The 23,021-nt window shown below is 40.1% G+C and overlaps 1 protein-coding gene across 1 annotated transcript in view; it reads left to right on the top strand.

Moving 5' to 3' along the window:
• Positions 1–23,021, top strand: part of trmt44 (tRNA methyltransferase 44 homolog) — a 116,538-nt gene that overhangs the window by 27,796 nt on the left and 65,721 nt on the right. Inside the window, exons 4-5 of the mRNA XM_073836877.1 lie at positions 5,768–5,836; positions 8,209–8,316. Coding sequence (XP_073692978.1) covers positions 5,768–5,836; positions 8,209–8,316 — 177 coding nt within the window. The remainder of the gene's footprint in view (positions 1–5,767; positions 5,837–8,208; positions 8,317–23,021) is intronic.

Below are 23,021 nucleotides of genomic sequence, written 5' to 3'. Positions count from 1 at the left end.
ATCTGTAAATTATGCTCACAGTACTTCATCTGTAAATATTATCCATAGTTTCTCCCTGTACATATCTCCTATAAGTGCACTTATAACTTATAAATTATACCTATATCCTGCACTTGCTGCTTATTGCACTCCTGGTTAGACCTAAACTGCATTTTGTTGCCTTGTACATGTGTAATGACAATAAAGTTGAATCTAATCTAATCTAAAGTCTTGCTCCTTTGTTTACCGTGATGTGAGCATCTACATTTGGCGCGGCACCCTCACGTGGACGATTATAATATGAAAAGTGAAAATAGCTCATGGGCGTGGTCTAATTAAATATAATGAAGCAGACAGGAGAGACTGGACATTGTGTTAGTTTCATATGGATTACTTCATCAGAGAATATTTGTTTTCAGTAAGAGTTACTTCATCTAACAGTAGAAATACTTTTGAAAGTATGTCTTTAGTGTGTGTGTGTGTGTGTGTCACGTTTCAGTTAATTTAAAAGACGCATTTTTAAAAAGATGTGTGTGGAGACTGAGACTGCTGAATGCGAACCCTGTTATTTTTTATAGGCATTTTTAATTTTATAAAGCAATTTTTCTAGTGTTTAATATACTTTGAGACAAATTTTTACATTTAATCAGTCATTTAGAATAATAAGACATTTGGGCTGTTACCAAGCAAATTAAATCAGTATCTTTGCAAATGTATCTTTGCAATGCAGAGGAAACACAGAAGCTTCAACTGAAGTGGCATTTAGATATATTTGCACACTGTTTAATGCAGGACATAAATGCATTTAACCTGCAGTTACAAATGCAAAAAACAGACATAAATTGTTGAATACTCAAATTTGAAATTATTAAAATAAAAAAACAACAAAAGATACTTTAAAAGGCAATACGGTGTCTAAAATGTAAGTCTCTTAATTAACTTCTTGTTTATTGAACTGTTGTAAAAAAAAATCTATATCTAATTATGCTGATTTTTTGAGAAGAAAAGCGGCACTCTTCGTGTGATATTGATTAACTAAATGATATAAATATATACATTTTCTGTCCCTATATCTTCAATTCTAAATGCATTATAACTGACTGAATCATGCAGTGAATGCTCAATGCTCATGCGCCCAAGTCTAATTTACTAGACCTCTTGTAACTTAATGTATGCGTGCAATCTGTAGGAGTTAGGGGTGCAACGGATCGCAGATGATCCGTGATCCGTACGGTCCGGACCCCACGGTTCGGTACGCATGTGGTTCGCGGATTAACTGTTAAATTGAACTTTCATAGAGTAAAAGTGTATAATTTGCATATGTTTTGTCTTGCCAATTTAACCATTCAAACTACTTAAACTGCTGCAGCAAAAGAGAACACGCGCGCAGTTTTTTTCTTCTTCTTTTTTCCCCCGTTGCCGCACATACCTGAAGCGAGCACGCGCACAGAGAGAGAGAGACCGAGAGAGACGCGCGATTCAAACTGCGTGATTCACAGATTGATTCCTCTTTAAAACTTCTCTTAACATACATACAAAGTTATGTTTAATACCCGTTTTGGTATTCTGGTAAACACAGTCGGTTATGTCTTTAGTAAACCGAAACAGCTGAGAAAGATGCATGCCAGTATTAGAGACGTGCATTAGGCCTTAAAGAGACAGCGTCCTATTTATACCTGCAGTGAGAAGCACTAGTTATTTTACAATTAAATATTACATTTCTGCACCTGAATACTAGTGTTATTGATTTTATTAGTACCTTTATGTTGTATTCATCTACACTTGTCATTTTTGTAATTGACTTTATTAGTTCAGCTAGTAGTTTTTGCTGTGGATTAGAAGTACTTAAAGTTAGCATTCAGTAATTATTAAAAAAAAATTGTTTTTTTGCTGATCCGAAAAATGATCCGATCCGTGACTCCAAATCCGTGATATGATCCGAACCGTGAGTTTTGTGATCCGTTGCACCACTAGTAGGAGTGTTTTGTTTGGTTTTTGCAAAATACTCTGTAATGTCAAATCGCACATCGTTAAAACAACAATTACGATATTATCCACACCCCTAAGTCCTGCACTAGTGTCTTTGGCAAAACCTCTTGCTAAACTGTCAAAGTTTAATTTTAACCACCAATGCAGCTATGCAAGTATTTACCTTACCGCTTGTGAAGGTTTGGTGTCGAGATTTTATAAGCTGCTAGTTTGGTCTCCCTAGGCAAACACAGCTTACACTGCATAATAGAGCTTACATATGGCCAGGGGTTAACTTAATTTCCTTCAAGTTCAACTTATACTACGGGCAGAATACTACAGGATTTTGTTTTCAGCTGGGTCTACATCACTAATGCCTGTCTAGTCCGTCTCCGTCTCTTGTGATTTTAGCGCCATTTGGTTCTCCTGCCCAAATTACTTTTCTTTTTAAATGTAGCAAAGCACAATACTTCAAACAAAATATACTTAAAATTACAGTTTTTAAAAATTACTTTAAGTATAGACACACAAAAAAGCTACTCAATTACAGTAACGCAAGTAAATGTAATTAATTACTTTCCACCTCTGCTTCTTTGTACCTGGAAACTTGCATAATCTATTTTTGTCTTAAACTGAATGGGAGTTTTTCTACAATAGGGTTGACTCCTCATGCAGTGTTAAGGTAAGCAAGTCCAGGTAAATAACTCTCTTTTGCAGACTGCAGCTCAAGCACCAAATCTCCAAGGTCTCTCAGATGATGGGTGTTTTTGTTTGTGATGCGAGGAAAAGCGCCAAGTGTTTTTAACGTTGCCTGCTCGATGACCTTTTAACATCCATAGCAGGTCCAGGCAGATGTCAGGAGTCGAGGACTTTGTTGACTGAAGATGTTGTCAAGGATGATCTCGGGTGGAGGAGGGGGCGGCTCGTGGTCTGTGGATGGAGGGAGAACAGAGTTAGTGAATGGCTTTAGCAGGGACACATGGAAGGTAGGTGCAATACGGTAAGTGGCAGATAATTGGAGTTGGTAAGTGACTTCATTTATTTGACAGATGATGGGAAATGGACCTATATACCCAGGACTCAGTTTCTTCTGAGCGCTGGGGCTGCACAGAAGGCATTCTTGAGGTCTTGGAAGGCTTGACGAGCCTCAGGAGTCCATGACAGGACCTTAAACTTCTATTTGATCAGAGAGGTGAGCGGCGCTGAGAAGTGGCTATAGCGTGCAATGAACCTTCTGCAGAAAATTGCGAACCCCAGAAACCTCTGCATCTCCTTGCTGGTCCATCTAAACTCCAGTAGGGGTGATGTATCCCAGGAAGTGGATAGTGGTCTTATAGAACTTGCACTTATCGGCTTTCAGGTACAGATGGTGTTCCCTGAGGCGTTGGAGTACCTGGGTGATGTGGCGATGATGGTCCTGGTGTGATGAGGAATAAATAAGATCGATAGAGGATCGATAGAGAATAAACCTGTCCCTTGGGTAATTTGGGAGCAGGTCAATAGCACAGTCCCATGACCGGTGAGGTGGTAGGTGAGTAGCAGTGACCATGCTGAATACCTCCTGGTACTCTGGACGAATGGAGAGTGCTTGAGGAGAGTTAGGGCTTCCTACCGAGGTAGAACAGACTGACAGATGGGTGTTAACGATGATGGGTTTTGGAAGATTCATCAGACATTCTTGGAAACAGTGATGATCCATTTAAGAATCTCTCCAGACCTCCAGTTAGTGTCTGGTTCGTGTCTTGACAACCAGGCTCGTCCCAGGAGGGTTTCCACATTAGCCTCCTCCAGCACCAAGAGAGAGATCCGCTCTGAGTGCAGACACCTAATGTCCAGCATGAGCTCTGGCATATGGTAGCGCACCTGCCCTTTGTCCAGCGGTTTTCCCTGGATGTTGGTGATTTGGTAGGTTGTAGAGTTAATAATGCTGGGGATGTCGAGTTCCTTGAGAGTGCGGGATGAAATGAAGTTTCCTGAGGCGTCGGAGTCCACCAAGACTTTAACTGGGAAAGACGTATGAATGTGGGTGAGAATGGCATTTATATATGGGACACAAGACACAAAAGGATTGATTTGGAGTGTACTCACCGCTGGGTGTGTGAGTTCACTGGTTACAGCTTGAAAAGACGTTTTTCATGCCTAGTAATTTTTCAGGGCAGTCATCAATTCAGAACATGCCTGATATGTAGTAAAGATATGTTGTGAAGTCATGGATATGTCGCAGTGTTTTTTTCCATAGCACTGAGCAATGTAGCTGTCACAAACTGGAGATGCAAGGCGAGGTAAATTTCAATGACAATGTAATTTATTCAACAAACTCAGAAGCTTCCAACGAAAGACATTTAATTAATGCAGTGCAAGTAAACGGGAAGCATTTTTGGCAAAAGTTCACAGTATTATCTGTACGATAATCCTTTTCCTTCCAGCACAATGAACTGGTCCAGGCAGACGCCGGGAGTCGAGGACTTTGTTGACTCTGAAGACGTTGTCAAGGATAATCTCGGGCGGAGGAGGGGGCGGCTCGTGGTCTGTGGATGGAGGGAGAACAGAGTTAGTGAATGGCTTTAGCAGGGACACATGGAAGGTAGGTGCAATAAGAGACACAGAAGGATTGATTTAGATGGTGTACTCACCGCTGAGCGTGAAGAACGAACATGGCAGGTACTTAATAGATGATCCTTGGAGCCACATTAGAGGCAGAGGCGTCGAGTTCTCTCAGTACGGGAAAGATGGTAAGCGTCCGTAATCATGGGCTCAGGTGCTGGAGGAGCTGATGGAATGGGTTCGGGAGAGGTGGCGGTGACGGGCACACGTTCCATGTGGCAAGCGTTGATATGTTACGAGATGAGGGCTGCCTTCTGCATAACATTCTCCAACCCCATTGAGTCTTCGCAGATGGCCATGTGCTGACGAACTTGAGGGTTTAATTACAGTCTTATCTGTACGATATTCCTTTTCCTTCCAGCAAAACAAACAGATCCAGGCAGACGAGTAGAGACAGGTAAGCTCCAGCGTAAGGACCTTGAGACCAGCCACAGAGTGAGGGGTGAGTGTGTCTTAAATGTGCTGCAGGTAAGTGGAATCAGGTGTGTGCAATCAAAAGTCATGTGACTGTGGCTGGTGAGACAGATGACGGTGTGACAGTAGCCAGTCACAGACATATCTGTTGATTTCTTCTGTCGGCCATTGCGTGCACTCTACTTTAAACGTCAGATTTTTTTTTCCTGCACACTTGCGAAACCTCTCTGTAATATGAGATAAATAAGAGGTTTATTGATTATAAAGGAACTTTGTGAGATTGCGATGAGTTTAAGGAACACCTTTTTAGTGATTGTAAAGGAAGGGCTGTTTGCACGCATTCTAGGGTAAATAGCCTATAATCTGTTCAGAATTTGAATAAAAGTGTTTTTGGCGCTGTTAAAGACCATGTAAAACTTGTTCTAGGTCGAGACCTAGTCCATCTTCTCTGAACTGCAGCTTCGTAAACTTCACAATCCCAGTCGGGAGGTGGGGGTTTCTCCCTCAGAAATCGTGGTCTGGTGGGGGTGGTTGTGATTGGTTACCCCTCAGAAATAACATGCAGTCTAATTGACCATACCTTGTTAAAACGGCTCTTTTCATACATATATTGATTTTCACTGTATATCAGTTTTAAAAAGTTACAATAAATTGTGTTACATGCGTAAGCCTTGCAAGTAATGGAAATACAGATCATTTGTATGTGTTGATGGTCCCAGTGTATTATTCCCATGTACCATCCCTATTATGCATTTGTTGTTTGCTTGGATTTAAAAAGTATTTTTTTTTTTTTTTTTCACAGGTCTGGCCTGAAGTTACTGATCCAGAGAAGTTTGTGTTTGAAGATGTTGCCATTGCTACATATCTGCTGGTTGGTTGAACTATTGATTTTTTTTATTATGCATATTATTTTTTTTTTATTATAGTTTCACCCTCAATATTTAGTGAATGTCTTTAAGAATATTTAATAACTAACAGTTAATGCATAAAAAACTTTGTATAGATTGTGCATATTAAGCAAATGAATAAGATATTTATGGCCCTGGAACACAAACCAGTCTTAAGTAGTACGGGTATATTTGTAGCAAAAGCCAAAAATACCTTGAATGGTTCAAAATGATCTATTTTAAGTAAACATTGTGTTTCATTAAGGTATTTTGTAAATTTCCTACCATAAACATATCAGAACTTAATTTTTGATTAGTAAAATGCATTGCTAAGAACTTCATCTATTCTAGACAACTTTAAAGGCAATTTCTCTCAATACTTTTATTTTATTATATTTTTTTGTACCCTCAGATTCCAAACATCAATGGAAAGCTTATTTATTCAGCTTTCAGATTATGTATAAATTTTTTATTTTTATTTTATTTTTTTTAAATTATGACTGGTTTTGTGGTCACAAATATCGGTAACGCTTTATTTTAAGGTGTCCATAATACAGAGTAATTACCTAGTTAAGTACTTAGTACTAGCCATTGTACTTACATGAAACAAAATGTACTTACCATTAGGCTTGCTTGCATTAGTCACTTGTCCACCGTGGCACCGCCCTCACTGTCGTTTTAACTTTTTTATAGTCATAAAAATCATTTAGTTCAGTTAGAGAAGAGACAATACAATTAAAATTGAATGCGGCTGCGCTATGCAGTTTGCAAAATGACAGTCGCATCACAGATCAGATTTCATCAGGTGAAGGGAGTGAGTCGAGCTGACTGACAAGAAGACAGGTGAGAAAGACAAGATGATGGCGGAAGAGTTTCAAAACTAAATGCAAAGGTGTCTGTTTTAAAAAATATTTTGGATTTTGTCTAAGATAATTTATCTAAGATAATAGTGGAAGTTTCATATTTATTTGGTTTCACAATGTTTGCTGATTTTTTATTTAAACTGTGTATTTTATTTTATTTTATTTTATTTTACATCAAGGTGTATGCCGTGCATCCAGGCTTTCTTACTCTTTTGCTAATAAACGTTTTACGTTACTTATTTATTTGGTTCCAGGGTTTACTGAATTTCAGTTTTGTGTACCTATGTAAATTTTGTGTAATTTATTTGTTATTTCATATTAGGCATATAACATGAACTTTTATTAACAAAATTAATAAAAAATACACCATTAAGTCAAATGCGCCTGGCACGTTTACAAGCTATTTAAAAGTGAATGAGTGAGGAAATGAGGGAAAACTGAAAAGAAATAAAAACAAAAAAACTGCTTGATGTCGAATTGCAGCTAATTTTAAAGTAAAATGCGCACAATGCTTTTACAAGATATTTAAAAGTGAAGAAAAGTGAGGAAAAGAGGGAAAACTCAAACAAACTAAAAACAAACAACTGCTTGATGTTGAATTGCCGCTAATTTGAAAATGAAAGTAAAATTTGCATGGCGGTTCTACCGAAGGAAAGTGAGGAAAAACTCAAATTAACTAAAAAACTGTTGCTAGATGCTGAATTGCTGCTAAAAGCTAATTTAAAAGTGAAAGTAAAACTCAAACGACCACCCCCCACGGTGATACCGGTATTGTCACACATTGATTTACTGGTAGGAAAATGTCCTTACTGTCACAACCATACAACCATACTTATATGTAACTAAATTATGGAACAGCCTGTACTTACTGTTTGTAATTATGTAGGTATAATAGGCAGCTACTGTTACACATATGTAACAGACAAGTCTGTTCCGCAGATACTTAAGGTACAATCTTGCTAACTTTATTTTAAGTAGCTTATGCCTGTGTAATATTTTGTAATTTTAATGTAGTTAGAAAGGTATTACATGTATTTAAACCGTGTACTGGTGGGTTAAATTAATCTAAGGTCTGCTGGATAAGATGTATAGTATATATACACATGTAGTACACTTAAATACAATCTTGATACACTTTATTTTAAGTAGTCTGTGACTTACATTTATAATCACGTTGTATGAAGTCTACAACACATATGTAACAATCTTTTGGTTACATAAGTAGCTGTGTAACAGTAGCTGCCTATTACATCTACATAATTACAAACTGTAGGTACAGGCTGTTCCATAACTTAGTATTAGCTGTTGTTCTTACATGAAATAAAATGTACTTACCATGTAACTAAGTACTTAACTAGACAATTACTCTGTTATGGACACCTCAAAATAAAGTGTTACCCAAATATCTTGACTCCTATTATTGAAGTCTTATTGAGCATATTGTCTTATTGGGCATGTCAGAGACAAACATAGTTTTTCTGTCACTTGTGCAGGTCTTATGGGGTGAAGAGCGTGCTGAAAAGGGAACAACAAACAAACAGTCCTTTGTGGATCTTGGCTGTGGAAATGGCCTCCTTGTTCACATATTAAACAATGAAGGGGTAGGTTAACTTAACTGCTGCAGTGTTGAAATACTACACCATGCACCATGTTTCATGTCTGTAAATCACCCACGTAGCTCCCTCTGTAGAGCTCATTTTAATTGGTTAATTTTCATTCCGTGTAAAAACCAATGATACAGTGAAGTCTGTCAATCAGAGGAACGTGTAAATTCACACCGTGTTACTGCGAAGGGCGCTCGGCATAAGTGGAGACGTCAAATACTACTTAAACTCCAGTTCACTCTGTGCTTAAGATAGAAGCAATGACTCGGCACTCATTACTATCGAAAGCTAGCCATGCTAGACAGCATAACTGCGAACCGCAGTTTTAAGCATAATGCCTGTAACCCCTTACAAAAATTAACTATGGTTTTACTACAAATAAAACTTAAAAAATCATGGTTACTATAGTTAAACTATGGTTACCTCAAAACAACCATGGTCTTGCTACACTAACCATAGTTTAACCATGGTATTTGTTGTAAAACTATGTAAAACTAATTTTCGTAAGGGACCCACAAGATAATAGCAGCAAAGTCATACAGGGACACTGCCGCTGTAATCACTGCAAAGATTTGGAATATTGAAGGGGCCGCACACACAGTAGGAAAAATCTGAGTGAGCGGCAGCTGCACTGTCATCTTCATGATGTCATACCCTAGCAGACACTACACCTCTGTATAAAAGACAAAACATTCCAGGATTGAAGGTCTAGCTCTGCGATGCGCACACATACTCTGTGTACTCCAGTTCAATACAATTAGGGTATATCAAAAAACTCCCATCTTCTTTTTTTCTTCCAACTTCAAAATCGTCTTACATCGCTGTTTTACCTTTTTTTGTGAAGGTTGTTTAATCTTTGCATGTTCACTTTGTAAACACTGGGTCGGTACTTCTGCAGCGATGTAGGGTGATTTTGAAGTTGGAGGAGAAAATGAGATGGGAGTTTTTCGACTTACCCTAACTGTCTTTTACTGAAATGCACAGAGTATGCATGCGCGTCGCAGAGCCAAACAAGACGAACATTTGAGGTTAAAAAGTATATAAATGGACTTTTTTCTGAAAATAGCTTTTTCCTCAGCTGCTTGAAGAGAGCGGCTGAGAGCACCAGCTGTGCGAAGGCTAACTTATCCTGGAGAATTCTGGCACTCACTTTTTCACTGAATTAAGACTATAAAACACATACAGAACATTTGTTCAAGACTTTTGAGAACTGGGTGTGGTAGAGTTTTTGCTACGAAATGTGAAAATCATTCTGTTCACAGAAAACAATATATTAATTTAACTTTTGTAAGATTTAAACTGACAGAGTGTGTCTGCCTCCCGAACAGTGTTAGGTAGATTGTTCCAGAGTTTGGGCGCTAAATATGAAAATGATCTGCCGCCCGCAGTTGATTTTGATATTCTAGGTACTATCAAATTGCCAGAATTTTGAGAACGCAGCGGACGTGAGGGACTATAATATGATAAGAGCTCGCTCAAGTACTGAGGAGCTAAACCATTCAGGGCTTTATAAGTTATTAGCAAGATTTTGAAATCTATACGATGTTTAATAGGGAGCCAGTGCAGTGCTGACAGAACCGGGCTAATATGGTCATACTTTCTGGTTCTAGTAAGAACTCTAGCTGCTGCATTTTGGACCAGCTGTTTGTTTATTAAGTGTGCAGAACAACCACCCAATAAAGCATTACAATAATCTATCCTTGAGGTCATGAACGCATGGATTAACTTTTCTGCATTTGACATCGTGAGCATAGGTCGTAATTTCGATATATTTTTTAGATGAAAAAATGCGGTTTTGCAAATGCTAGAAATGTGGCTTTCGAAGGAAAGATTGCTATCGAATAGCACACCTAGGTTCCTGACTGATGACGACGAATTGACAGAGCAGTCATTGAGTAATAGACTGTGTTTTAGGTTATTACATGCGGAGATTTTAGGTCCAATAATTAACACCTCTGTTTTTTCAGAATTTAGCAGCAAAAAATTTCTTGCCATCCAATTTTTATTTCAACTATGCATTCTGTTAGTTTTTCAAATTGGTATGTTTCGCCAGGCCGTGAAGAAATATAGAGCTGCGTATCATCAGCATAACAGTGAAAGCTAACACCATGTTTCCTGATGATATCTCCCAAGGGTAACATATAAAGTGTAAAAAGTAATGGCCCTAATACTGAGCCTTGAGGTACTCCATACTGCACTTGTGATTGATAAAATACCTCGTCATTCACTGCTACGAATTGATGCCGGTCAGATAAGTACGATTCGAACCAAGCCAGTGCAGTACCACTAATGCCAACACATTTTTCAAGTCTATTTAAAAGAATATTGTGGTCAATAGTATCAAACGCAGCACTAAGATCCAGTAGTACTAATAGAGAGATGCATCCATGATCGGATGACAGGAGAAGATCATTTGTAACTCTAATAAGAGCACTATGATACGGTCTAAAACCTGACTGGAAATCCTCACAGATACCATTTTTCTCTAAGAAAGAACACAATTGTGAGGACACTACCTTTTCTAGTGTCTTTGATAGAAAAGGGAGATTTGAAATTGGTCTGTAATTGTTTAATTCATTGGGATCAAGTTGAGTTTTTTTAATTGGAGGCTTAATAACAGCCAGTTTGAAAGTTTTGGGGACATATCCTAACGATAGTGACGAATTAATAATATTCAGAAGAGGATCTATGACTTCTGGAAGCACCACTTTTAGTAGCTTAGATGGAATAGGGTGTAACATACATGTTGTCGGTTTCGATGATTTAATAAGTTTGTACAACTCTTCCTCTCCTATAGTTGAAAATGCATGGAATTGTTCCTCAGGAGATTTATAGCATATCTGATGCGATACTGTAGCGGATGGCTGCATAGTTACAATTTTATCTCTAATAGTATCTATCTTGGTAGTAAAATAGTTCATGAAGTCATTACTGCTGTGCTGTTGGGAAAATTCAGCACCTGTTGGTGCTTTATTCTTCGTTAATTTAGCCACTGTATTGAATAAATACCTAGGGTTATTTTTGTTTTCTTTTAAGAAAGATGAAAAATAATCTGATCTAGCAGTTTTTAATGCTTTTCTATAGGATATGTTACATTCACGCCAGGCTGTACGGAAAACCTCTAGTTTTGTTTTCTTCCAGCTGCGTTCCATTTTTCGTCGTGCTCTCTTCAGTGCACGAGTGTGTTCAGTATACCACGGCGTCGGACTGTTTTCCTTAATTTTTCTTAACCGCAGAGGAGCAACTATATCTAAAGTGCTAGAAAAAAGAGAGTCAATAGTTTCTGTTGTATCATCAAGTTTTCCTGAGCTATCGGATATGCTGAGGAATTCAGATAAATCAGGAAGGTTACTTACAAAGCAGTCTCTTGTGGTAGAAGTAATGGTTCTACCGTACTTATAGCGAGGAGTTAGTTTTACAGTTTTAGCTATCTGGAGTATACACAAGACTAGATAATGATCTGAGATATCATCACTTTAATGCAGAATTTCAACGCCATTAACATCAATTCCGTGTGACAATATTAAATCTAAAGTATGATTTCGGCAATGAGTAGGTCCTGAAACGTGTTGTCTAACCCCAAATGAGTTCAGAATATCTATAAATGCTGATCCCAATGCATCTTTTTCATTATCAACATGGATGTTAAAATCACCCACTATTAAGACTTTATCTGCGGCCAACACTGATTCGGATAGAAAATCAGCAAATTCTTTAATAAAGTCTGTATGGTGCCCTGGTGGCCTGTATACAGTAGCCAGTAAAAACGCCACAGGAGATTTATCATTAATACTTGATTCTTTGGATAATGTTATATGGAGCACCATTACTTCAAACGAGTTATACTTAAAGCCCGTTCTCTGAGAAACACTGAACATATTGCTATAAATTGTGCAAACACCTCCCCCCTTACCTTTTACACGTGGCACATGTTTATAACAGTAATTTTGGGTGGTTGCCTCATTTAAAATAATGTAATCATCTGGTTTTAGCCAGGTTTCTGTCAAACAGAGCACATCTAGCTTATGATCAGTGATCATATCACTTACAAAAAGTGCTTTTGTAGAAAGTGACCTGATATTTAATAAGCCAAGCGTTATCATTTGTTTCTCAGTATTATATACATTTTTTATTTGTTGAACATCAATTAAATTGTTACTCTTACATTGCTTTGGACGTTTATTGTATTTTTTAGCTCGGGGAACAGACACAGTCTCTATAGTGTGATATCTAGGTGAAAGGGTCTCTATGTGCTGAGAATTAACTGATTTCTGTGATGTGAGGCGGCTAGCAGACGGTCGGTTTAGCCAGTCTGTCTGCTTCCTGACCTGGGCCCCAGTTAGTCAAGTGCAAACGCTAAGACTGCCATATTTCTAGATAGGAGAGATGCTCCACATCCGGAGGGATGAAGACCATCTCTTTTCAACAGGTCGGGTCTGCCCCAGAAACTCGTCCAATTGTCTATGAAACCTATGTTATTTCGTGGGCACCACTTTGACCAACAGTTTAATGATGACAATCTACTATGTATCTCGTCACCACGGTAAGCAGGGAGGGGACCAGAGCATATTACAGTGTCTGACATCGTACTTGCAAGTTCACACACCTCTTTAACATTATTTTTAGTGATCTTTGACTGGCGAAGTCGAACATCATTAGTGCTGACGTGACTAACAATCTTACTGAATTTACGTTTAGCATTAGCCAGCACTTTTAAATTTGCCAAGATGTCAGGCGCTCTGGCTCCCGGTAAACACTGGACTATGGTGGCTGGAGTCTCTATTTTCAGGTTCCATACAATAGAATCGCCAATTACTGGAGCACTTTCATCAGGTTTCTCAGTGGGTGCGTCACTGAGTGGGGAGAACCTGTTTGATGTTCTGATCGGAACGGAAGAGCGGTGTTTTGACCCGTCTATGCCGTCTCACAGTCACCCAGTTGCCCTGCTGCACGGGCGCTGTAACTACCGGAACCAAACAATTTGCATGTCTCCCTGAACTAGTCACATCCAAAGCCGTATCTAAGTCCCTCACATTCTTACTATCCTCCATTAAAGTTTGAATGTGTGTCTCTAGTTCTGAAATCTTCTCTGTCAGCCTAGCTATTTCCTTGCATTTATCACATGTATAAGGCTCACTGCCGACAGAGATAGATAAGCTATACATGTGGCAGGTGGTGCAGACAACAATAGCAAGAGAAGAAGCCATTACTCACCGTTTTTGTAGAATGGTTCCAACTTACCACTGTTGTTATGATGAATTCTTGAAGAGAGGGATGTGAGGAGGAACAACGGAGTGAATAGGACGTAAAAGGAAACGAGATTCGCAAGCTAATCGGCTAACTGAATGCGAATCGTGGTTGTGGAATAAAAGCGAAACGGTTCGCGAGAGAGAAAGGAGAGCGGTAGTAGACGCGAGTAGAGAATGTAAATGTAAATGCAAGTCGCCAGTGGCTAGCTAAATAGCTAAGCTAGCTAACCCTCTGCAGTCGCTGTTTAACGGGTAAAGTGAGCGGTCAGATTAGTGTGACGGATAATTTCACAAGTCTGTTGGGAGTAAAGCTGTTTTTAATTACTTTAAACAGCAGAGAGTAATAATAAGATGAAGATTTCTAAAGAAAAACAAGCTTCAGAAAGCTACAATCACAGAGAGCTAAAAACACAAACCACACGGCAGCTCAGCAAAACAGGAAGTGACGATCAAAACAGCACCAACAGCCCCATATAGACTACTAGTTTTTTAGACGAACTGATAAAGACAGCAAACACACTGAAGGCCTACTAAATTAATTAGCCAAACATGGGTAGGCACATTTATTCAGGGCTGTTTTTTACTATATAAACTGTAGGTTAACTTTGTAAAAAAAATTAAAAAAAATAAAAACTATATATTTCTAACTTAAAACATACTGTCCCAGATTTGAGCATGAGCTGTCTTACATTAGAAAATGCACAATTTTTTTTTTTTTTTTACAGATTTGGCACACGGAGCACTAATATATGTGCCATTCCCGCTTTACAATATCTGAAACTTGGGGATTTTATAATGATTTTAGATTTAGGTTTATTGTTTTAGCTTCATATGTAAATATGATAGACAATCAAAATTGCAAAAAGTGTTCCACATTACTCTAATCCACCCTAATTGTAAATGATTTGACATTGAATAAATAAAAATCTATGTGAGCTGTTAAAATAACCCAGCATGTCCAATATTACCCAGCACTGAGTTGCCAATAACCCAGAAATGGTTGTTTTTAACCCAGCTTTTTTAGAGTGTATGAAAACAATGCAATGTCCATTTTTTCCCCGTAATGCAATCATGCCCACACACATAACGTGCTAAAAGTCAAAAATTATTAAATGCCCATGAGAAGAATGCAGTACTACTGCAAAAATAGAATTTGCAAAGTTAAGGCATGACCATTGGGCAGCAAAATGCTCATTGGGTCAGCATGATCCGAACAAAACAGGTGGAGAAGAAAAGACACAACTGCAAAAGAATTAAGGTGAAGAATTAGATGTGAAACCATCAGGAACCATTTAGTCTCCAGCGACCACATTTTTCCAGAACTGCAACCTACCTGGAGTCTCCATAAGTGCAATGTGTCAGGTTCTCAGAGAGTTTGCTTAGGTAAAAATCCTGGTGGACGCGTCCGTAGACACCACTTTTATTCTCGAGGAAGTCCCCAGGCTTACACCTGACTGGAACCAGTCGACTACTTTCCACGGTTTCAGGGCTGTGACACATCATTGACACATCACATATCATTGACAGCGAGTCCAATTCTGTGCCCAGGAAGGAAGTCTTCTGACTGGGAGACAGAGAGCTCTTCACCCAATTGACTCCGAGACCCAAATTCTCGAGGTGATCGAGTAACATGGTCGTGTGTTCCACAAGTACTGAGCGAGATTGCGCTAGAATCAGCCAATCGTCCAAATAGTTCAGTATGCGCACGCCTTTCAGTCTGAGAGGAACGAGCGCTGCGTCCATGCACTTCGTAAATGTACGGGGTGCCTGGGACAAACCGAACAGCAGGACTGTGTACTGATATGCCTGGCCCTCGAAGGCGAATCTCAAAAACCACCTGTGACGTGACGCTATCTGTATTTGAAAATACGCGTCTTTCAGATCCAGTGACACGAACCAGTCTCCTTGGTGAACTTGCACGAGGATTTTTCTGGTCGTGAGCATCCTGAACCGACGCTTCACCAGCGCTTTGTTCAGTTGCCTTAGATCTAATATGGGTCTGAGATCACCGTCTTTTTTCGGTACCAGGAAATATCTGCTGTACAGCCCTCCTTCGCTTTGAGCTTGAGAAAGGGCCTCTATGACTCCTTTGCTCAATAGTTTCGCCACTTCGGCTCGAAGCAGGTGTGCTGCTTCTGTCTGCATTGTGGTCTTGACGCACGCTGTATAGCGGTGCGGGCGTCGGTGAAACTGTAGCGAATAGCCTCCTTTTATAATGTCCAGCACCCATTTCGAAACCCCTGGAAGCTTTTCCCATGCGTTTGCATGAATAGCTAGAGGTTGAATACGAAGCGCGCTCCGTTCGTTCAGTAACAGAGTGGTTTCGGTGTGCTGCGGCACAAGAGACGTGCTTGTGACAATCGGGGCGCGAGCGCTGATAGCGGGAACTATTATGTCTGTGTGTGGATGTGGTTGTGTGGCAACAGGCACATTTAACACACTGCAAACAACGTTCGCCTGCATATAGGGAACGCCTTTTGGTTTCGTTTTTACAGAAACCTTGGGGCGTGCATAATGTGATGTCTGTGGGCACTGTGAAGTGGGCACGTTTACCACATGTGAAGCGCAATCGATCTGAGTCGATTTTATGTGCGCGGGACCTGTGTGACAGGTTGTGCTTGTGTGTAGTGATGGGCACAGGGAAGTGGGCATGCTTACTACACATGAGACACCATCGGCCGTGGCCGGTTGTGAAGCGCAATCGATCTGCGAATCTCTCTGCGAAATCTTTGACAGAGGATCCAAACAGGCCAGCGGGTGAAAGTGGAGCGTCGAGGAACGCGGTGCGTTCGGACTCGGCCATTTCAGAAAGCGTCAGCCACAAATGCCTCTCAGATACCGTAAGCGCGGCCATGTTGCGTCCTATGGCTTGTGCTGCGGACTTTGTAGTGCGGAGAGCGAGGTCCGTGGCGCTTCGTAAGTCCGGCACGCAGATCGCTTCAGGCCCTTCCTCATCCAGCCTTCGGAGGAGGTCAGCCTGGAATATCTGCAGCGTGGCCATAGTGTGCAGCGCTGACGCGACCTGTCCAGCGGCGGTGTACGCGCGGCGGAGCAGGTTTGAAGATTGGCGGCATCGAGAGGTATCCTTTGTTCTCGGCGCCGTCCACAGTAGAGAACGCCAAGGAAGAGGATGGGCGCACTCTCGCCGAGTGGGGGGCGCTCCAGGACTTCATGTAACTCAGGAAGAAAAGGCGCCGGTTTAGACGCGCTTGAAGCGCACTCCCCTTTTGGCAGAAAACAGCCGTCCAGCCGGTTGTGAGCGGGCTGTTCTGGTGAGGACCACTCGAGGCCCAGGCTCGCCGTGGCCTGTGTGAGGATCCTCATTAACTCTGCCTCAATCGAAGCTCTCGTACCTGACGGAGCGTGGGCGGGGGGAGCGAGGTCCGCAGAGCTCTCCCAATCCTCACTGCACGACGCCAGGATAGAGCAGGAATCCTCCTCCTCCTCCATGACAGTCCCTTCGTCAGCAGCGTCAGACAGCGGCCATTTAACGTCCGAAACGGGAGCTGACGAGATCGGTGAAGCTGGCGGGCGAACTGGCGAGCTTTGTCGGCTGGGGGGGGGGTTCCGGAGCCCGCTGGGCACGCCGCTTCTTACGGCGCGACACCGCGGCGGGCGGGGGAGCAGATTCAGTGAAGAATGCCAAGCGAGTCCTCAGAGTCGCTATTGGCAACGGTTCACAATGAGGGCAGCCGCCCTCAGCGAGCGCAATCACCGCGTGCTCCTCACCCAGGCAGGAAACGCAGACAACATGGCGGTCCCCGTCGCTGAGTGTGGCTCTGCACGAGCCGCAAGAAGGCATCTTTATAAAGACGCTTTGCTCTTTTAATGACAAGTGTGTATCGCTGTGGCTCGTCCCGCTGAGATGCTTGCAGTCGACGGCGGCTTCTTATCCAGCTCCAGCGATGCGTGTGCTTCGCTTGAAGGATGAAAAATCAGATAATAGCTGCCTGCGAGCGGTTTTTATAGGCCTAGACCACGCCCTTTTAGGCGGGAAGCGACGCAAAGGGCGCGAAATGCCCCCATTGGATCTGGCGTCGCGCCAGGCCTCGCTCTATAGGCTGCTGCAGTTGCCGCAGAGCAGCCAATAGGCGCGCAAGCTGTTTCGCCTATGTCTGTATGCTGCTGCAACGCGCTTTACATTATTTCAAAATTAAGGATAATTTTTGGCTTCAATATCATGCAGAAAAGTATTTTCCCCTAGCATAAGATACTTACGCAGTACGAGAGACCTCTCTAGAGAGAACGTACCTGTATTTCGACACATCACTGTCCCGCCATTGGCACAGAAGACGAGTATCCCGTGATTCCCTCCTGAACGTTGACGCATGCACACTCTGTGGTGCTGAAGCACCAGTAATATATACCGAATATTTTTCGGTATATATTACTTAATTCTTTCGTGTTGCATTTATTACTGTAAACTAATAGGTAGTGAGGGTAGAATTTACCCATTATTATATATTTTACTTGCTGACTAATATACTTAAGTAAAATCTAACTGTTTTTTATGGGTTGTATTTAATACCCCCCAGAGTAATTTTTTACAGTGTACATGTAAAATGCAGGTACTCAGAAGATTGTTAGAATGCAACCATTACCTTTGAATGAACTCCAAAGCTCCGTCTGTCTCCTCTTGGTAACGTTAGTCCAGAATATGTAATATGCTGCGAACATGCCAGACAGGAAGATAGGCTGGATTAACTCATTCTTTAAATAAAAGTTTGCAAAAAGCATTAACGTTACATTCAAACAATAAGCGAATTAGCAAGTTATCAAAGGTCCTAGCACGTCTCACTGCTTACTTAAACTGCTTTAACAGCACCGTTCAGAGTTTACGTGACACACACATCCTCCGTGAGCGGCTGACCGCGAGTTGCGAGCCTTCAGTACGTGTTTTATTTAGGCGCCCGTGTTAACAGATGCCTGCCTGTGCAAATTAGTTTTACATCATAAAATAATCACGAAAAAGTGTGCTGAATAGCACGACGTCGCCGTGAATCATAACTTTTGTCAATGAAGCTTGTAATTCTTAACGTAGGAACCCAGAGATGTTACGCCTATAGCCGATATAAGGCCGGGGAATGTGTAAAATCCTCATGTGACCACGGTGCCGAATCCCCGCACAAATCTCTTTCGCGCTCCGTGGACGGAGGATTCGTTAATTTGTGGTTACCGCGAATGTTTATGACACTTTAATATACCACTACAGTTATGAAATGTGAAAAATAAAACAGAAATAAGTCACTTACCACAGCTGTGAATGGTTCTTCTTGCTGCTCCCGAATGTCGACCGTTGAAGATAATCCCGCCTTTTAGATTTGAAATTTTACAGCAATAAGCTGTATGTACAGTCTTAATATATTGAAAAAAACACAGTTGTCAGGGCATGTCAAAACTTATCTAGGGCCCCAAAACACCCTCAGACCCCAGAGACTGCAGAACGGTCTCTTTTTATAGGTGGGGTGCATTCAAGTCTTGCAAGTAAACATTTGCATCAAACCACCGCATCACCCCAGAATGCATTGCGGTTTACAACAATATGCTGTATTATAAGAAATACAACCTGCTGCTGTAAAATATTGCTGTAATTTTTACAGCAATTTATGTTGTATTATAATAAATACAACCTGCTGCTGTAAAATATTGCTGTAATTTTTACAGCAATTTGTTACAGTGTTGCTGTGTCAGAATTAGAGGTCGACCGATATTGGTTTTTACCGATACCGATAGCTAGGTTGGACCACACTGGCCGATACCGATTAACTAACCGATTGTTTTTGAAAATGAATACTGGACAGCATTTAAAATAGTGATGTACTATTTAAAAAAAAAATAAAAATAATACTAAACCATACTTTGTAAATGAATAAAAATATTATTTATAATATATTCATCATTAAAGTTATTTCATAGTTCGATAATGTTAATAAAATATCAGTAAATGTTGAAATTAACACACTATAACAAGGAACAACACCTCTATTCTACAGCTTTCATTAATCTTAGTTGATGCTACAAATGGACTCATTGTCATCTTTACATTTTAACAATATGTAAAATTGCAGGTTCTATGCTTTTTGTTTATATTTGCCATCTTAAAATTAAGATTCAATTTAATTACGATTTTCAATATCAACTAAATATAACCATGCGTCACATTCTCAGTTTTCAATGCACATGGCAACATTTTTTAGGCTATAACATTTATTTTGTGCAAAATTTCCTTTTTTATATATATATATATATATAAGCAGGCTACTTTTTTTAACATTTACTTATTTAAAATAATCGTTCTTTAAGTGTCGACAAGTTAACAGAAAATAGTTATTGTTTTTTCTTTTTCGCTTGATTATTACTAATGAGATCACAGACCGTCGCTGCTTTAACCGGCTGCATTCAAACGAATGCACAGATTTATTTCGATGTATCAGATGCTTTGTCCTGCTCTGAAAACATAACTGACTGTGTGTACATCGAAAGTATTCGAAAATCCATGTGCATTTAACCTCATCTGCAAACAAGCTTTTTAAGACGAACAAACACAAAGAGAAAGTGAAAGTCCGTCAGTGCGCCAGTTTAGTGCATCTAACAGTACTGCATTACAAACAGCAGAAATTAAGGCATATCTAAAGTAAAACACTGCGATTGAAAGCTCACACTGTCAAACAATGCACACGTAGCTCACAGTTTAAATTCTGTGCAACGAAGCCTGACGCGTTTCTGGCGCACACACGTGCCATGTGCGGGAAAAACACAAGCTCAACCGGACAATAGTGCAGTGCTGCGTTGCGCGGACAACTCGCAGTTATCTCTCTCTCTCACACAAGACGCGTCGCGTGTAGTTCAAGCAGAAATCTAAAACAGTTTATTTAATCACCAAATGGGCAAATGTTTACCTCCAGAAAGATAAAAAAAAACAGCAAAGGTTAGACAGATTAAACGGAAAGTGAAAGTGCGATCTATATCGTTAATTGCAGCCATTTCAGAAACAATTTATTTTCTGTTTCACATTTATGTTTAAATATTATTTGTTTGTGTTTTGTTTCAGTTTAATATATTAATTACGAAAGAAGTTTGTGTTATTTGTAAATGTCGGACGTGGTATGAATTGGACGAAAATACCGCGGGAGAATTGGAGAGGGTCAGAGTTTTTGACCACTTCTGACGTTTTTATTTGTGGAAAATCCCTCCTCAAACGAATTTCGTTTTGTATAATTTTTATCTTAATTTTTAATATATATTTTTGTTGATCAGTTATTAAAATCAAATAAGAACAGGAAAATGGCATTGTGAAATAAAGTGCGTAACAAGATGCAAGCCTATGCTGAAGAAAAGGCTAAAACATAAATTATAGTTCTATATGAAGCATACAGACATTATTAGCGCTACAGAAATACAAATATTTTGCTGAAATGCCCAATACTCAATCTTCCAGCCCAGTCTTTATGAACATTAACATATGATCTAATGTAAAACTATGGCGCGCTGTGACTCGGCAGGATTCTGTCTGCTGAATGAACACAGTTTGCTTTGTCACATCAGGTCTTTAAATCAACAACTTTGCTGGCTAAAAATATGACTATAAATCAATACAAATACAAGGTAACAATCCTGACATTAAACATTGGTCTGGGGCTTAACCTCTACTCTAAGACAGCAGAGCATGAGCGCTTCAGCAAAGAACACAACCCGGAAAAACTATCGGCAAGCGTTTTTGCCGATAACCGATAGCTCGGCCAATCAACTATCGGTGCCGATTAATCGGCAAAACCGATAGATCGGTCGACCTCTAGTCAGAATGCCAGTCTATCAGTCAAATCCAAATCAAGACACAACCCATAGCAATGCTTTATGATGACGTCTCAGATAGTCTAATGACAGATAAAATAATGAGAGATTGCGTGTGAATCAAATACACTGGAAAGTGTGCATTAAATACACTGAACACAGAAGCTCAAGCGACACTGGTTTGCATGGATCACACATTTCTTCTTATTATGGATTTAATGGCGCCTGAGCACACACATTTGGGTGTTGCCTTTTCCTTTTAATGGCGGTTGGCAAGCCCACTAAAAAGCGGACAGTGCCTCCTGCAGCACAACACTGCTGACAGTTGACATAAAATAAGGATCGGGCTTAAGAGAGCTGATACCGATCTTTAAAAAAAAATGCTTGATCTGCCTCGATTCAGCTTGGTACATCCCTAATATCTATATAACTTGATATACAGCCGTTCTACTATTATCTATCCAGTTTTTTAACCCTATCTGCAGAACAGTCTGTTTTTATAGGTGGGGTGCATTGAAGTCTTGCAAGTAAACTGGCATGATTGGCTAACAGTTTAACAAAAACAAAACTGTTAAAAGCTGTTAGTCAATCATGCCAGTTTACTTGCAAGACTTGAATGCACCCCACCTATAAAAAGAGACCGTTCTGCAGTCTCTGGGGTCTGAGGGTGTTTTTGGGCCCTAGATAAGTTTTGACATGCCCTGACAACTGTGTTTTTTTCAATATATTAACATATTAATCAAGTCTGATTATACTGTTTTCATCACAAACTGGGCTACCATAATATGTGAGCAGCATGAATGCACATGTTTGTGTTTTGAGAAAACAACGTTTATGTGTGGTTCTTGAAAAACTAAAATTTTTAGGTCACTGAAAGACTTTTGGGAACAGGATGTCGTAGACTAGAGTTTTTGCTAAAAAATAATGTAAAAATTATCCTGTTTACTCATTCACAGAAAAGGAATCTATACGGCACATTTTATAATTACATTAAGAAATAATGAAGGCTAAAATACCGGTAAATAAAGCAAAATAATTACAATGAGAACAAACACATTTAGTCTATTTTAGTTCCCTTCTCTCCACAACAAATCCTCTAAAGTTGTATTTAGTTGTATTTAAACAAATTAAAGGGTTACTCCACCCCAAAATTAATAATTTTGTCATAAGTCACTTACCCTCATGTCGTTCCAAACCCGTAAAAGCTTTGTTCATCTTCTGACAGCTGTGAGAATACTTTTTGTACGCAAAGCAAAAATAACGACTTTATTTACCATTTGCCTCCTCTGTGTCACACTAGTGCCATTTTGGAGAGTATCCACTGAAACCAAACAGTGTATGCTGTTTTGTGTCGTATGTTGTTCTGCTCAAATTAAAGCGTCAACAGAAAAAAGTGGCGCAGTTGACACAAAACTGCGTACACTGTTTGCGTTTAGTGAATACTCTCCAAAATGGCACTAGGGCAGTGGTTTTCAAACCCTGGGTCACGACCCACGGATGGGCCGCGAGACTTAAAAAATGGGTCGCCAGGAGGATCTGGGGAATTGTATAGCATATTTATATGTAACAAAGTGAAAGATTTCAAAAGGAAGGAAGCGGGAACCGGCAAACTTAACTTAATAACTGAATAAACATAAACAAAACGAAACTAAGCAGCAGCCA

This window comes from Garra rufa, chromosome 3, assembly GCF_049309525.1.
Source record: "Garra rufa chromosome 3, GarRuf1.0, whole genome shotgun sequence".
NCBI classification, from domain to species: domain Eukaryota; kingdom Metazoa; phylum Chordata; class Actinopteri; order Cypriniformes; family Cyprinidae; genus Garra; species Garra rufa.
Note: the sequence above shows the minus strand (reverse complement) of the source record. Positions and strands in the feature narration are given on the sequence as shown.